This window comes from Mobula birostris, chromosome 6 (assembly GCF_030028105.1).
Source record: "Mobula birostris isolate sMobBir1 chromosome 6, sMobBir1.hap1, whole genome shotgun sequence".
Taxonomy (NCBI): Eukaryota; Metazoa; Chordata; class Chondrichthyes; order Myliobatiformes; family Myliobatidae; genus Mobula; species Mobula birostris.
In genome coordinates, this window is record NC_092375.1 from 179,015,041 (window position 1) to 179,033,634 (window position 18,594).

The following is an 18,594-nucleotide window of genomic DNA, read 5'->3' on the forward strand; positions in this document are numbered from 1 at the left end:
TCAGTCGGGCTAATTTCACTCAAATCAGGTTGCTCTTGATTAGCAACAAAATGCTGAAAGGTTTAATCAACGCGATCATCTAGCCGCACGTAACTTCCAAAGAGTTGTCAACTGTATCCAGTTTAGGTTTCAGCAAGAGCACTTGCTCCATGTCTCACCACAATTCTGTTCCAAAGTGTTAAGTTCCAAAGATGAGTTGGCAGTGACCGCTCCTGATATCAAGGCAGCAATTGATGAACTGTGGTATCAGCAAAACCTGGTGAAACTGAAGTCAATGGACATTAAGGGGAAAACAGTTCAATGGTTGAAGTTATACCTTGTACAAAGAGAGATAGTTGTATTTGTTGGCAGCCACTCAACACAAATTCTTCAGGGCGGAGTTCCAGCCTGAATTGTCTTCAGCTTTTTCATCATTAACTTACATCATAAGAATGTAGTAAGTAAATTTGCTGAAAATAGCACAGTTCAATTCCATTCACAGCTTCTGATTAAATGAAGTAGTTCATGCAGCAAAGATTAAACAATGTAAATGGACTGAGAAGTCCCAGAAGAATGCCAGTCAGTATTCAACTTCAACAAGAGAAAGTGTAACGACTTCCCCTCATTGTTCATTGCACTGCCATCACTGAGAGCCTAACATGCAAATTCTGGATCAATACACACAAAACTCAGCAGTTATGACTAGGAGCAGAACTGGAAAGCCATATAAATGCTGTGGCAACAAGAGCAGGTTGGAGACTGGGTACAATACCTTCCAGCAATTGACATATCTCCTGACACCCCAAAGCCTTCATGTCTACAAGCACAAATCAGCATGATGGAATCCATTCTATTTGCCTTGATGAGAGCAGCCCCAGCAACACTGAAGAAGCTAAACTGTTTCCAAGACAAAAGCAGTCCATCCACTACTTATTCTCTTCCTCTTCCACCTCTAGCATACAATGTGTACAACTTACAAACTGTCCAGAAAAGATGTCTGATATGGTATTGTCCTGTGTTTTACACTTGACACAGAACCACAGTCAGTTCTGGTATTGTTCACAGACTGGCAATAAAGTGATTCTGATTCTGATTCTCATTCTGAAAATTACTTAGCTTGTCTGCCACGACACTTCCCAAAACCATGACTTCTACCACCAAGAAAGACAATGACAATACATGCATGGGAAGGCTGCCACTTGCAGGTTTCCCTCCAGGCCATGTACCATCCTGGCATAAAAATATATCACTGCTTCTCCACTGTCCTTGATCTAAATACCAGAACTCTCTCCCCAAGAGCAGCTTCACCATAAGTACTGCAGCTGTTGAAGTAGGTGGCTGAACTACTTTGCAAGGGCAGGTAGGCAAGGACAGTAAATTCTGGCCTTGCTATCTTTGCCCAGGCCCCAAAAAATGAAATTTTAAAATGGAAGCAATATTAAAAGCCTCCCAACTTAAGGTGCTCACAGCAAGTAGCATCAGTGGTGATACTGAGCTTCAAAATGTGATCTTGAATAGGTTTAGAATATGTAATGCACAAGCATTATTAATGAAAACAAATAGTATGGATCCATCTGGGTTCTCATTGCAATACCTTATTTTGAGGGAAGTGAAAGGAATATTACTTGAAATTGAGAGCCTCTTCAGCCAGGAGGAAGCACTAGGAGTAAGAAATGTCACCACTCTTCAAATGTACTCTAATGTCCAATTAATCACGAGACCTGAAATGTGAACAAGTTCACGTTCAAGTTTAGTGTCATCTGACTGTACATACTGTATATACAACCAAACGAGACAACATTCCTCCGGACAATGGTGCACCCACAATGCAAATAGCACATGGTACATATTATCACACACAGCACATAAAGCTAAATATTTTCACAAATAAGTTCATAAAATATAATTAAAAATGCATGTGAAGTACGCACTGCAGGTAAACAGTAAACACTAAACAGCTGGCTGTCCTAGTGATGATACCTCACTGGTGGCAGTATGTTCATTTGTCTCTCAACCTGAGGAAAAAGCTGCTACCCGGTCTGGCAGACCAAGTCCTGATGCTCCTGTACCTCTTTCCTGACAGTAGTGGTTCAGAGATTGTGGGATGAGTGGTAGGGATCCTCAACAATACTTCAGGCCCTTTGTATACAACACTTCTGGTACATATCACAAGTAGGGGCGGGGGGAGACTCCAGTGATCCTCTCAGCAATTTTTACTGTCTTTTGTAGGGTCTTGAGGTCCTCTGCTTTTCACCTCCATACCACACAATGATGCAGCCAGATAGGATACTCTCAATTATGCTCCTTCAGAAAGTTGTTAGAATGGAGGCAGGAAGCCTTACACATCTCAGTTTCCTCAGAAAGTGTAGATGCTGTTGTGCCTTCTTGACCAATAAGGAGGTGTTGTGAATCCTGGTTAGATCGTCCGCTACAAGGAAACCAAAGAACTTTGTGCTCCTCACTCTCTCTGCGGCAGAGCCATTAATGTGCAATGGAGAGTGGTCAACCTGTGCCTGCTTAAAGGTCACAATCATCTCTTTTGTCGTGTCCACTTTGAGACTCACACCATTTGACGAGCCCCTTTACCTCCTTTCTGTATGCTGACTCATCATTGTTGCTGTATCATCAGCGAACTTGATAATGTGGTTTGAGCTGGATCTGGCAGTGCAGTTGTGAGTCAGAAACATGAACAACAGCGAGTTGAGCACGCAGCCTGGGGGGCAGTAGTGATGGAGCTTGAGATATTGCTGCCAACTTAAACTGCTGGAATCCTTTATTCGAGAGTTACAAAAACGGGGGTTGAGTTCCAACAAGGATAGTTTACCCACCAACCTCTGATGGATGATCATGTTACACACAGAGCTGAAGTCGATGAATAACATCCTGGTTGGTGTTTGTGGCATTGTTCTTTGCAGGTAGGAAGGGACAGAGTGGAGGGCCGAGGGCTGAGGTTATGGCATCATCAGTGGACAAGTTTGAGCAGTAGGTAAACTGGAAAAGGTCCAATGTAGCTGGAATTTGAGATTTTATACAATTCATTATCAGCCACTCAAAGCACTTCATGATTGTTGAGGTCAGTGCCACTGGGCAATAATCATTTAGGACAGTTACCATCGCTCTCTTGGGCACTGGAATGATGGTGGCTGCCTTAAAATCTGCAGGGACAGTTGACTGTTGTAGAAGAGGTGTTAAAGATGTCCTTTAAAACCTCTATTAGCTGAGCCATAAAATCTCTCAGGACCTGACAAGATATGTTGCTTGGCCCCACATCTTTGTGTGGGTTTACCCTGACTGGAATCCTTCTCACCTTGGTGTGGCCAGAAAAGGTGCCTGTTTCTCAAAGGGAGAGAGGACTTCCCTCAATGTCACATCATTCAATTGGTCAAATCATGCATAGAAAGCACTCAGCCTATCAGGAAGGGAGGTTTCGCTTTTGTTGATGCGTAGGGTAGAGTTGTAATCTAATAAAGTTAGTCTACATTGCCACATGTACCGTAAGACCCTGGTGTCACAAAAATGGCTGTGAAATTTCTTCCTGATGACACGGGAGAGCATGGCTCTTGCTGACCTTGGGGTCTTCTTATTCCCCAATCTTGAAAGCAGCATCCTAAACCCTAAGCCGTGCACAAAGCTCTACAGTCAGCCATGCTTTCTGATTTACCCTGACAGTGTAGTGTTTAATCACAGTAACATCATCAATGTAGTTTCCTATGTAGCCAGTCAATGATCCCGCATACTCATCAATGTTGACATGATGAACATTGGTAGCTGCCTCCCTGAATACTCTCCAATCCATACTTTAGAAGCAGTCCTGCAGTGTTAAGCTAACATCTTCTGGCCAGGTCCTGATTTATTTGTGAATTGGTTCGTCTGTATGCAGGGATTAGCAAAATGGATATGTGGTCTGAATATCCGAGGTGGGTCGAGGTCAGTCTTGTAGGCTCCACGAACATCAGTACAGACCAGGTCTAGTATATTCTCTGCTCTGGTTGTGTAGTTGACATGTTGGTAGAACTTTGGCAGGACTGTTTTTAAGTTGACATGGATTGAAGTCACCAGCAATAATAAAGAAACCATTGAGGTGAGTGGCTTGGAAATCGTAGGTGGTGCTGTAGAATTCCTGCAGTGCTTCCCCAGCATTAGCACAGAGGGGGGATGTAAACAGCAAAAAAAAATCACAATGACAGTGAACTCTCTTGGTAAGTAGAAGGGCCTGCATTTCACCATTAAAACTCTATTTGCTCTGAGCAGTGGGCCATGACCACTGAGATGTTCGCACACCAGTTCTTACTGACATAGGCACACAGACCTCCTCCGTGGGCCTTAGCCGAGGTCGTAGCATTTCTGTCCACCCAAAAGGTGATTAGGTCTTTCAGTTAGATGGCTGAGTTTGGAGTGGTGTCCTGAAGCTACGTTTTTGTCAGGACAAGTATGTAGCAGTAGCAGTCCCTCATCTGGCACTGGCTCAGACATAGATGCAGGTAATCCAGTTTAATATCTATCGATTGGATGTTAGAGAATAGAATCGACAAGAACACCACTTTCCCTTCCTAGCTGCTGCCTTACTGAGCACTTATTTTTTGACCAACTTCCAAAACAACTTTGAGTTGGACGAAGTTGTTTGCAACCGAAATCACTTTAATTTTCCTTAGTAAAGACATAATAACTGGGTTACCATTACAGTTTGGCTTAAAATTTTGTCAATGCAACACATGTAGAGTCCTGTCAATACATCAAAACATACATTTTTGGCTATAAAGTGCTTTGTAAGTTGAAGTATTATCAATAATTATTGGTAAATAGATGCAAGTTCTTGAATTAGTTGAATGTATTATTTACAGTGGCTAGCACAACCTCTTCACCAGCACTCTTGGGAATGAAGGATCAACGATCTAATTACGAGAAGACAAAGACTTCTGTGCAATATTTCAACAACCAAGGAGATGGTATAATGCACAAAGACTTAACCATGGGTAAGAAATGGAATGATTACAGCAGTTTGTATAAGTAAAACTTTTATAAACATAAAACGTGTTTTATATTATTTTATTGGAGTTGTTGAGATTTGGTTTGCAAAGTTGTTTGAAAAATTGGACTTGTATTTCAAGGTAAATTCACATTGAAAAATTAGAATTCTTTTCAAGTATCGGAGTGTCATGGTGATTATAATTTACAAGTAAATGTATGAAGTAGGAGTAAAACTTTCAGCCCCTCGGGCCTGCTAAACCATTTAATAAATCCATGGCTAATTTGATTATGACCTCAACTCCACATTCCCGTCTTTTCCATAATAACTTACTTTCTTGCTTATGTAGTATCTACCCATTTCTGCCTTTAAAATATTCAAAAACCTCTTCCACCACTTTTTGAGGAAGACAATGCCAAAGATTCCTGGTCTCTAAAGAAAAAGAAAATTGGCTTGCTGTCTTAAATGGGCATCTGCATAAATAAACGGTGCCAGATGAGCTTAATGCTTTCTATGCTCACTTTGACCATCAAAACATGGAGGAATCATCATGAACTCCCACCACCCCTGATGGTCTTGTCATTTCAGTCTCTGTGGCTGACGTGAGAACATCCTTCAGGAGGGTGAACCCATGGAAAGCATCTGGCACAGATGGGATACCTGGCCGAGTAAAAGACCTGTGCTGATCAACTGGCTTCAGTGTTCATTGAGACTGTTAACCTCTCACTTCAGCAGTTTGAGGTACCAACCTGCTTCAAGCAGGCTTCAATTATACTGGTGCCTAAGAAGAACGTGGTAACCTGCCTCAATGACTATCAATCAGTAGCACTGACTGTATATCCACAGTGATGAAGTGATTTGAAAAGGTTGGTGATGAAAGGTTTCAACTCCTGCCTGAGTAGCAACTTGGATCCATTCTAATTTGCCTACCAGCACAACGGGTCCATTTCATTGGCTCTTCACTCAACCCTGGGACATCTGGATGGCAGAGATGCATACATCCGGGTTCTCTTTAATGGCATTCAATACTATCATCCTCTCAAGTCTAATCAATAAGCTTCAAGACCTTGGCCTCAAAACCTCCTTGTGCAATTGGATCCTCGATTTCTTCACTAGTTGTTTCCAGTCAGGTCGAATTGGCAACAACATCTCCACCACAATCTCCATCTGCACAGGTGCACCACAAGGCTGTGTGCTTAGCCCCATGCACTACCCATTTTACACTTATGACTGTGTGGATAAGCACAGCTCCAATGCCATATTTAAGTTCGCTGATAAAACCACCATCATAGGCCACAACAGCAATCTCTTACTCAATGGTAGCAAGACCAAAAAGCTGATATTTGACTTCAAGAGGAGGAAACCGGAGGTCCATGAGCCAATCCTCATCAGAGGACTAGAGGCAGAGGGGGTCAGCAACTTTAAATTCCTCAGCGTTATCATTTAGAGGACCTGACCATGGGCTCAGCATGTGAGTGCAATTACAAAGAAAGCACGGCAGCACCTCTATGGAATTTGCAAAGACTCAACATGACACCTAAAATTTTGACAAACTTCTATAGATGTGTAGTGAGGAGTATTTCGACTGACTACTTCCCAGCCTGGTATGGAAACATAAATGCCCTTGGATGTTATGGATACAGCCCAGTCAGTAAGGGGTAAAGCCTCCATCACCATTGAGCGCATCTACGTGGAGGACTGTTGTAGGAAAGCAGTATCCCGGAGACTCCCACCACCTGGGTCATGCTTTCTTCTCACTGATGCCAACAGGAAGAAGGTACAGGAGCCTCAGGGCTCACACCAGCAGGTTTAGGAACCATTACTACCATCAGGCTCTTGAACCAGGGGGAATAACTTCACTCAACTTCACCTGCCCACAACCATGGACTCACTTTCAAGGGCTCTTTATCTCATGTTCTCGATATTTATTGCTTACTTATTCATTATTATTATTATTATTACTGCTTTTTATTCTTTTTGTATTTGCACTGTTTGTTGTCTTTCACACATTGACTGGCCACCCTGTTGGTGCAGTCTTTCATTGATTCTACTATGGTTATTTGATTTTCTAAGTATGCCTGTAAAAAAATAAATCTCAGGGTTGTATATGGTGATATATATCTACTTTGATAATAAATTTACTTTGAACTTTGCTCCTTGTTTTATATCCTCTTGCAAAAGAAAACATCCTCTCTACTTCGACCCTGTCAGGGCCCATCAGAATCTTCTGTGTTTCATCTCAACTAAACTGCATCAGATATAAACCTACCCTGTCCAGTTTTTCCTTATAAGCTAATCTACCCATACCAAATATTGGTCTCTAACACTTTCTTTGAAGTATTTCCAGCACATTTACAATCCATCCCTAAAAAGGCCAGGACTTTATACACTATTCTACATGAGGTCTCTCCAGTGCCCATATAATCAAAACATAACCTTCCTGCCTTTGTATTCAATTCCCTTTGCAATAAACAATAACATTCTGCTAATTTTCCTCACACTAACATTTGTGAACTGGGCACCAGGTCACCCAGAACTCAATAGTCTTATAGAATTCAGATTTTTGCCCCCTGCCAAAAATTTCATATGTTCCCACCTTATATTCAATGCTTGTCCATTTGCTTAACCTTCCCTTGTAGCCTTTTAATATCCTTTTCACAACTTATATTACTATCTTTCTGTCATTAATAAATTGAGCAAACAACCATACCTTTGGTGCCTTCATCCTATTCATTTGTAGAAATATATAATTCTCATAGTTGTTGCGTGCTGTCTTTTTGTTGCATGTCACTGCAACACACCACAGCAAATTCCCAATACTTGTATATGATGAATCTTTGATCTTTGAAATTGTAAACAGTTTAGGCTCCTTGCTATTCATCACATCATACCCACACAAGAAAAATAGTGCCTGGTCTATTTCCTTCTAGCTGACCAGTTGTTGATCTTCAACAATGTATAATCTCCTACACAATAATCTTTAATTTTTTTGCAATAACTTTCATCGTACCACCTTATCAAATGCAAATTCGAGATTAGTGCATTTAACAGGTCCCCTTCATCCACAGCTTGCAGGACTTTTTAAAATTCCAACTATTGATCAAAAGAGATTGAATATGTGATTCAATAATTTAAGATAACCAGCCTTTCCTGTTTGTGTCTAAACCAATGGTACTGGTTGGATCCTACCCCAATGTACTTTTCATTCATTCACTTTATATGTTACACAGCAGCATAATACATTTTCTTGTGAACATAAGAAGTTTAAAATAAGCTGAAAGCAGATCCCCCAATATGATTAAAGGGAACATGAGAAATTGGAACCCAATGTCTTTAAGGGGAATATTAGAGATGGTGGATGAGTCAGTGCCAAACCAAGCAATTGGACAGCATATTACCAAAATTTTATGGTATTTCATAGGAGTGAATATGATTACCTTTGTATTATTACTTTGAGAGTGTATGGCAAGAAGATAGTTACCAGTTTATTATAATTATACATAATATTGTTCTTTTCCTATAGCATTTTATATTTAAATTTATAAACTACTCTCTGCCATTTCTGTGTTAATATGCAGTATACTGTAACTTCTGCCTAACTTGAGTCATTATTAAATATACTAATATACTATAAGATTATTTACAAAATGCATAATTGAAACTTTGATACACATTTTCCTCATTTCCATGTATTTCGCTTTCCACGCTTGTTTTTAATTCTGCCTTTATGCTGAATTATCACAATTATTGTGTATCTTTAACTGATTGAGTTCAATGTATTGATTTGCAGGTTCCAATAAGCTGTCACCTATTTACATAGGTTCCTATTCTTCACCAGCAAAGGAGGAATCTAGACGACTTCATGTAAGTATTGGATAAGAAACTATGAAGGGGAAAATATCTGCATCAGAGCATTCCATAATCATGAAGTAACCTTGTGGAAAATGCAGGACTCAAATCTATCTGCTTTGAGATTATGTCCAGTAGATATAAATAATTAAATCTTCTTTACCTATAGCAGTTGAGATTTCTGTGAATTGAACTGAGAAGTCTCAGTACATTTCAAGCAAATACGTGATATGACTTGACCAACTGGAAAGAATTAAAGTCAGGAATCATTTTTAAATTGTTATAGGTCATTTAGGGTCAAAGAAGAGAATCCTAGAAAATTTACCATTGTAGAAAGAGACTCTTTGACTCATCATGGTTGAGAAATATATACCAGCTTAATCCGATTATCTGCAGCAGATCCATAGTCTTACAGATTATTGTTCTGCAAATGCTTATCAGGGACCTTTTAGTTTGCCTGTAGAAAGGCTTTCAGAATTGAGCTCCAGATGTCTACCAACGTGTGAGTGAATGAAGTAGTAGACCTCCTCTTCAGAATCAGAATCAGGTTTAATATCACTGGCATATGTCATGAAATATGTTGTCTTGTGACAGCAGTACATTGCAATACATAATTTTAAAAACTACAAATTACAATAATATGTATAATCAGTAGTGCAAAAAGAGAGCAAAAGAAAAGAAAAATAGTAAGATAATGCACATGGATTCATTGTCCACTCAGAAATTTGATGGCCGTGGGGAGGAAGCTGTTCCTAAAATGTTGGGTGCATGTCTTTAGGCTCCTGTACCTCCTCCTTGATGGCAACAATGAGAAGAGAGCATGTCCTGTGTGATGGGGATCCTTAATGACAGATGCGGCCTTTTTGAGGCATTGCCTCAGTGCTGGGAGGCTAGTGCCCATGATGGAGCTGGCTGAGTTTACAAATTTCTGCACCTTTTTCCAATTCTGTGCAATTGCCCAGCCGTATCAGACAGTGATGCAACCAGTTAGAATGCTCTCCATGGTACATCTGTAGAAATTGGTGAGACTTTGTTGATATGCCAAGTCTCCTCAAACCCCTAAGGAAATATAGCTGGGGTTGTATCTTCCATAACTACATGAATATGTTGGGCCCAGGATAGATCTTCAGAGATGTTGACACCCAAGAACTTGCTGATCACTCAAAGGGGATGGTTTATGGTTTATGTTCCCTTGATTACTCATTCTTGAAGTCCACAGTCAATTCCCTGTTCGTACAAGGTTGAAAACCTGTGCAAACCAACTGGCAGTAATGTTCAAAGACATCTTCAGTCACTCACTGAGATTGTTGTTTCAACACCACTCAAAGAGCTGATCTATCTCACTCCTGTATGCCTCCTCATCACCACCTGAAATGCTGCCAACAATAGTTGTGTCATCAGAAAATTTATAAATGGCATTTGAGTTGTACCTAGTTACACAATCGTGGGTATAGAGAGAGTAAAAGAGTAAGCTAAGCACACATCCTTGAAATGCGCCAGTGTTGATATCAACAAGGAGGAGATGTTAATTCCGATCTTCACTGACTGTGGTCTCCAGTGAGGAAGTCAAGGATCCAGTTGCAGAGGTCAGAACAGAGGCCCAGGTTTTGGAGCTTGTTGATTTGTACTCAGGGTATGATGGTATTGAATGCTGAGTTGTAATCAATAAACAGCAGCCTTACGTACGTATTGCTGTTGTCTAGATGATCCAAGGCCAAGTGGAGAAGTAGTGACATCGCATCTGCTGTGTAGCTATTGGGGCAGTAGGCAGATTACAGCAGGACCAGGTCCTTGCTTCAGCAGGAGCTGCTTCTGGCCATGGCAACCTGTCAAAGCACCTAATCACAATAGATGTGAGTGCAACTGGTCAGTAGTTGCTCTACTCTTCTTGGCCACTGGTACGACTGTGGCCCTTTTGAAGCAGATGGGAACCACCGACTGCAGCAGTGAGAGGTTGAAGATGTCTTTGAACACTCCCCATTTGCTTGGCACAGGTTTTCAGTGCCATACAGGAGGTAGACATCAGTGCCTGACACCTTGTGAGGGACCACACTCATAAAAGATGTTCTGACGTCAGCCTCCCAGACCAAGATTACGGTGTCACCAGATGCTGCAGGGATTTGCACAGGTGTAGTTTTTGATTCTCCCTTTCGAAGTGCACATAAAAGACGTTGAGCTCATCTGGGAGTGAAGCATCAGAAGCATTCATGATGCTAAGTTTCAGCTTGAAGGAAGTAATAGCCTTCAAACCCTGCCAGAGCTGACATGCATCCAAATACATGTCTAACTTCAATCAGGATTGCTTTCTTGCTCTTAAATAGCTTCAGTTAGTCATACCTGGACTCTTGTATATTTCTGGATCACCAAGTTTGAATGCCACAGATCTAATTTTCAGCAAACTATGAATCTCCTGGTTCATCCACATCTTTTGGTTTGGGTATGTTCCGTAAGTTCTTGAAGACACATACTCATCCATACTGGTCTTGATGAAAATGGTGACAACTGTGGCATATTCATTCAGATTTGAGGATAAATCCCTGAATATTGTCCAGTCCACCACTTCAAAACAGTTCTTTAAGTGCTCCTCCGTCTCCCTTGAGAATATCTTCTTGACCTACATGTTTGGAGTAGAAGTACAGCCAGTTAATCAGACTTTACCTCCAAAGTGCAGTTGTGGGATGGCACAGTAGCTGTTTTTGATGGTGGTATAACAGTGGTCAAGTGTGTTAGCACCTCTGATTCCGTAGGTGTTATGTTGGTGGTAGTTGTTCAAAGGCTTCTTCAAGCTGGCCTAGTTAAAATCCCCCACAATGCTAGGGAAGGCATCAGGGTGTGTTCTTTTGTGATTGCTGATCATGGTGCTCAGCTCCTCCATTGCCTGCCTGATATGGGCCTGAAGTGGAATATACACCTTCCCCCTCCAATTCTTTTACTAGTTATATAAAATCTATGCCTTTTGGTTTTTGACCCTTCTGCTAAGGAATATAGGTCATTCTGATATCTCAAAGCCAGAAGTCAAAGTTTATATCTAAGCTCCTTATATTTTTAGACACTTCAGTTAAAAATCCCCTCAACCCCTCTGTTTGAAAGAAAACTACCCTTGCCAATTCAATTGTTCCTCAGCTAATCCTGGCAACATTCTTGCACTTCCTCTGCAATGTTACATCTTTCCTGTAATATTGTGACCAAATCTGATCATAGTACTTAAATTACCATCTTACTGGCAATCTAACAGAACTTCTTTGTTCTTAATTATGTATCATTGTTAATAAAAGGAAGCATTCCTACTACTTATTTAACTATTCTGTTAAAGCATCTTGCTACTTTGAAGGATTTATACTCAACAGTCCAAGATCCATCTGTCCCACCATACCTTGCATTCACTTCCATTTTATGGTATACTGTCTTGACTTGTACCTCCCAAAACGCATTTCTGGATTTTATTCTGAGTACCGCTTTTCTACATAGTTTATCAATCCATTGACATCCTGCAGGAGCTGAAAATGTTTTCCTCATTGTTAATCTCAAGAACAATTTTTGTATCTCCAACAAACTTCTCTGTAACAACATAAAAAAAATAGAAGTAGAAGTAAACTCTTTGTCTCTTTGTGCCTGTTCTATCGTCCAATAAGATCATGCCTGATCTTTGGCTTTAGCAACATTTTTCAAAGTTCAAAGTAACTTTGTTATCAAAGTACACCTATGTCACCATATACTACCCTGAGATTCATGTTCTTGCAGGCATTCACAGTAAATAAAAAGAAACAAAGTAGAATTGTGGAAAAACACACACAGCAGAGATAGACAAACAACCAATGTGCAGAACACAACAAACTGGAAATACAAGAAAGAAAAAAGTAACAATATTAAACAAGTAGGTTATAAAAATCATGAACATGAGCTGTAGGGTCTTTGAAAGAAAATTCGTAATTTGCAGAATCAGCTCAATGAGTGGTTAACCCCTTTGGAGGGGTAATAACTGTCCCTGAACCTGGTGGTGTGGGATCTAAGACTCATGTACCTCCTTCCTGATGGCAGCAATGAGAAGAGAGCATAGCCTGGATGGAGGTGTCCTTGATGATGGATGCTGCTTTTCTGCGACAGTGCTCCTTGTGGATGTGCTCAGTGGTGGGGAGGACTATTAATCGGGGTACTGAGTTCAAAAGTCAAGAAATTATGTTGTAACTTTATAGAAGTCTAGTTAGGCCACATCTGGAGAATTGCATTCAATTATAGTTGCCCCAATATAGGAAGGATGTGGAGGGTTTGAAGAAGGTGTGAAAGACGCTGCGTAGATCAGAGATTTACCAAGGTGCTGCCTAAATTAGAGGGTGGGTGCTATAAAGATTCAAAAAGATTCAAAGATTCCAAAAAAAACTTTATTGTCATTCTAACCGTACATCAGCTCTGCAGGGCAGAATGGGACAATGTTTCCCAGGAGCAGTGCAATCATAACATAACAAACGCAATGCTAAATAATAAACATAACAATAAATAGTAAAACACAACAGCCACATGTCAGTTAAAATCAAGTTAAAAGTGTCCAAAGCAGAGTCAGGTGGAGCAGCTATTTAGCAGTCTGACTGCCTGTGGGAGGAAGCTGTTTAGTAGCCTTGTGGTTTTAGTTTTGATGCTCCTGTAACATTTGCCTGATGGCAGAAGAACAAACAGTTCATGGAGAGGGTGTGAGGGGTCTTTAATGATGTACCGTGTCTTCTGGAGGCATCGACTCTGAAAGAGGTCTTGGACAGAGGTAGGGAGACCCGAATAACCTTCTCTGCTCCACTAATCACCCTCTGCAAGGCTTTTTTGTCGACAGCACTACAGCTGGAGTACCAGGTTGTGATGCTAAAGGTCAGCACACTCTCAACCAAGCCTCTATAAGGAAAGATTAGACAATTTTACATTGTTTTCTATAGATCAGCAGAGGCTGTTGGGAGTCCTAATAGAAGTTGATATGATTATGAGAGGCCTAGGCAGTTGATACTTTTCTCAGGGTTGAAATGTCTGATAGTGGAGAGTATGTATTTAAGATGAGAGGGGGTAAATTCTAAGGAGATGTTCAGGGCAAGATTTTACACAGAGTGGTGGGTGCCTGGAGTGCACTGTTGGAGTGGTGGAGGAAGCAAATACGATGCCACTTTTAAGAGAATTTTAGATAGGCACATGAATGTGCAGAGAATAAAGGGATATGGGCATTACTTAGGCAGATGGATTAGTTTAGTTAGACATTTAATTACTAGTTTAAATAGTTTGGCTCAACATTGTGGGCTGAAGGGTCTGCTCCAGTGCTGTACTGTTCCATGTTCTAACAAGGACCATTGCGCATAACTCATAAAGTGGACCCACACAGGTTTCCACAGCCTGGTATATTCTCCTTTCTCATGTGCTGATTTTACCTGCTTTGAAAGGAACTCAGATTTCTTATTACTTCCTTCTTTACCTTCTTTATCTCATCCAAAATATTACTTTTTTGAAAACATTGTTGGCATAACCTCCTCCTTGAGTAAGTACAGCTGAAAAATATTCATTAAGAACTTTACCGTATCCTCCATATCCACATAATGGTTACTCGGTTGGTCCTTATGAGACCCTACTCTTTATTAACAACAGAAAATTCTGAAAATATTCAACTTTTTCAGAAAAAGAAATAAAATTAATATTTCAGCTCAGTGATCTTTAAGCTGAATGAGGACTTGCTCTTATCCTAAGAGAAATAGGAGCAGAAGTAGGCCATCCGGTCCATCAAGCCTGCCCCACCTTCAATAAGGTCATGGCTGATCTGTCAGTAAACTCAGCTCCATCTACCTGCCTTTTCCCCATAACCCTTAATTCCCTTACTATGTAAAAACCTGTCTGATTGTTTCTTAAATATATCTAGTGAAAAAGCCTCAACTGCTTCCTTGGGCAGAGAATTCCACAGATTCACCACTCTCTGGGAAAGACAGTTTCTCCTCATCTCCATCCTAAATCTTATCCCTTGAATCTTGAGGCTATGCCCCCTAGTTCTAGTCTCACCTACCAATGGAAACAACTTTCCTATTTCTACCTTATCTATCCCTTTCAAAATTTTGTATGTTTCTATAAGATCCTCTCTCATTCTTCTGAATTCCAGTGAGTATAGTCCCAGGCAACTCAATCTCTCCTCATAGGTTAACCCCTTCATCCCTGGAATCAACCTGGTGAGCCTCCTCTGCACTGCTTCTAAAGCCAGTATATCCTTCCTCAAGTATGGAGACCAGAACTGCACACAGTGCTGCAGGTGTGGCCTTACCAATACCCTGTATAGTTGCAGCATGACCTCCCTGCTCTTGAATTCAATCCCTCTAGCAATGAAGACCAACATTCCATTTGCCTTCTTAATAACCTGTTGTACCTGCAAGCCAACTTTTTGCGATTAATGAACAAGCACTCCCAAGTCCCTCTGTATAATAGCATGCTGCAATCTTTCACCTTTTAAATAATAATCTGCTCTTCTATTATTCCCTACAAAGTGGATGATCTCGCATTTACCAACGTTGTATTCCATCTGCCAGACCTTGGCCCACTCACTTAACCTATCTATATCCCTCTGCAGACTCTCCACATCCTCTGTACAATTTGCTTTTCCACTCAGTTTAGTGTCATCAGCAAATTTTGCTACACTACACTCAGTCCCCTGTTCCAAATCATCAATGTGAATGGTAAACAGCTGCGGGCCCAGCACTGACCCCTGCGGCACCCCACTCACCACACCCTGCCAACCAGAGAAACATCCATTTATAACAACTCCCTGCCTTCTATTGGTTAACCAATCCACTATCCATACCAATACACTTCCTCCAACTCCATGCATCCATATCTTATTTATAAGTCTCTTGTGCGGCACCTTATCGAACACCTTCTGGAAATCCAAGTATACGACATCCTCCTGCTCTTCATGGACAGATAAAACATCTTTGGATTTTATTTGATTTTGCCTGTAAGTCTTTACTTAATGTTCATAATTCTTCATAATTTCACCCTTGCATTTTTTACAATACATTATAGCCGTAACGCAGTACTGAGCTTTCAATATATAACCCTCCAAGGGTCTCGGCCTGAGGCGTTGACTGCGCCTCTTCCTGGAGATGCTGCCTGGCCTGCTGCATTCACCAGCAACTTTTATGTGTGTTGTTTGAATTTCCAGCATCTGCAGAATTCCTGTTGTTTGATGAAAATTACTGGCCAGTATTAAATCAGATTAAATTTTGAAAATGAATCTACCTCATTTTCAAGCCTATGGGAACTTCTGAAAAATGTCATGTTTGGCTACGAAACAATTTCCTCAACTGCTTGAGTGAAAGACTAGAATGGAACAAAAACTCGATACAAAATCTATCTTAAATCAATGGAAAATAGAAAAACAGTTACTGGAACTTTCAAGTATAGTACCAATATTTGATTCATATCCTTCACATTGTGTAACCAACTGCATTTTTTACAAAATACTTTAATATTTACCTTTACACCTGTATTAAATATTACTGGGTTGGTAGTTCATATTGTGTTGCTATAATTCTGTTTTATTAATTGTGACATTTCTACAGCATCCACAGATGTACTATGGTCAAGATGACTCAAGCAGAAGAAATTATGATGCTTACAGAATGTATATGCAGTCTCCCCACAGTTATGAAGACCCTTATTTTGATGACCAAATACATTATCCTGCAGTCGCAGATTACACATCACGTGGACTAAAAACTTCAACTAATTATGTAGACTTGTATTCCGCAACACGGCCGCCTTACAGAGCAGACCAGTACCCAGGATCCCCAGACTCCTGGGTTTAATATTAGGAAGACAAAATAGAAGAAAAATGTCTTTTTGCTCCATTTTTGCGATTTGATTGTAAGTAATCATTGATGTAAAAGAATTCCAGTGGAGACAGTGTGAATGTAACTTTTAAGAAAGGGATTGAGGATGTGGATCTATTGAATAAGGATATGAAAGGAACTGAAAAGGAAAATTGATGAGTGTCTTAAGTCAGACTAGATTTAGATTACTTATGTAGCTTTTATAGTTTGGTGGTGGTGTGGGAAAAGTGATGAAAGGTTTGCGATGGAAGAAAAAAGTTGGATAATGTATGAGCAAAATAAAATGTGAAACTTCTGTGAATAAAGTGTTACTTTTGGTTTGTACAGACATTTTAAATATATATGTCCATTTTGTTTTATTGAAATATTGAATCTTCAAATTATGTATACCATATACCTTGTAAATTTTGCTTTCTTTGGTGTAAATATGGAACTGCCATGTGAACAAGGTTGAAATCATTTCTTAAAGGAGTGTCCTGTATTGAAGTTAATTTTAAAATACAGGACTCTTAAAATAGATGAATTAATCCAAATGAAAATAAGTACATTTTGTTTTAAAGAAGTTTTGTAATTTCAAAGAATGTGTATTTCCCAGTAAACTGAAAACTTATTTTTCCATTCCCATTCTGTGGCTGGTTTCACTGCCATTTGCTATATGCATTTATAAATAAATGTGATCATTCCATACACTGAAGTTCTGAGCTCAAGATTTTCTTTCTTTTTCTTCACCAATTTAGCAATATTTGCTCTCTGATACTAATATTTATTAGAATTAGGAAACTGCAGGTGTTGGAATTCTGAAATCCAAGCAAAATACTGGAAATACTCAGCAGATTAGTCAGTATCTATGGAGAGAGACAAAGTTAATGTTTCAGTGTAATGACCTTTATCATGATGGATCTCAATGTTCAAAATAAATTTATTATCAAAGTGCATATATGTTAAAATCTAAAACCCTGAGATTAGTTTTATTGTGGGCATACTCAGTAAATCCATAATGCTGAACAAATTTTTTTTCAAAAGTATTGCTCCTTTAGAAATTACTTTTGGTTATGAGAGACCGCCTGAAGCCGAACACAAATATAATTTCAGATGACTTGTATCACATAGGAATTTGGAGAAACAAGAAATTAACTTTTATTAAATATAATATGTTTAATTACATATCAGTGCTGATGTTTTGCAATAGCTCAACTCAGCTAAAAATGTTTTGTTGATGATTTTTGTTTGTACTAAGTGTCTGAGGCTTTGCGCTTAAGAGTCCTACAATAATTAGCCAGCGTTGATGGATTCCAGTTGCCCTGATCCAGTTTTTCCATGACCACAATGTCCTGGTGAAAACTTTCACCGTGCTCATCACTGACAGCGCCAAGATTTGTAGGGAAGAAGTCTAAATGGAAATGCAACAAATGTGAGGAACTCAGGCTATATCTTGGTTGCCAATTTTACACCCAACGTAGAGTTCATCAGTATTCTTAATAAGAGGAGTCATGCTCTGTCATTAAGATTTAAGCGTATACTCGCCAGACAAAAATATAACAGAAAGTATTTGTTTCGCAATTGTTGCAACATCAGCAAGATATTATGCCATCACAAAAAATACTGAAAAGGTAATTATTTTATAATGAGTGCACACAGCATAGAACATGTGCATCAACTTGAGCGTAAACCAGTATATGAACATGTAAATGCAATGCGTGGAATGGAGTGTGCATGATGCTCTTATAGTCTTTCTAAAACCTTTCCTGCCATGCCTAAGCATGGGCAAGATAAAAAAATTTTCAGCTTACGTTATGGGCAACATCTTAATTGACTTGAATTATGAATTTAAATAACAAATATAGGTGATTACAAAAAATGGTGTATGATAGGGAGATTTCATGGTGATTTCATTATCAGCAGCCCAAAATCCATAAAATACACACAAATGTATTCAGGAAGCAAACCTTTGTTGTCCAGTGT

General features: G+C 39.7%; 1 protein-coding gene across 1 annotated transcript in view; it reads left to right on the forward strand.

The window, feature by feature from the left end:
- pkp4 (plakophilin 4) overlaps positions 1-17,317 on the forward strand; it is a 181,391-nt gene extending 164,074 nt beyond the window's left edge. Inside the window, exons 21-23 of the mRNA XM_072262006.1 lie at positions 4,821-4,952; positions 8,736-8,809; positions 16,363-17,317. Of these exons, the coding sequence (XP_072118107.1) occupies positions 4,821-4,952; positions 8,736-8,809; positions 16,363-16,608 (452 nt within the window). The 3' untranslated portion in view covers positions 16,609-17,317. The remainder of the gene's footprint in view (positions 1-4,820; positions 4,953-8,735; positions 8,810-16,362) is intronic.
- Positions 17,318-18,594: the final 1,277 nt, after the last annotated feature.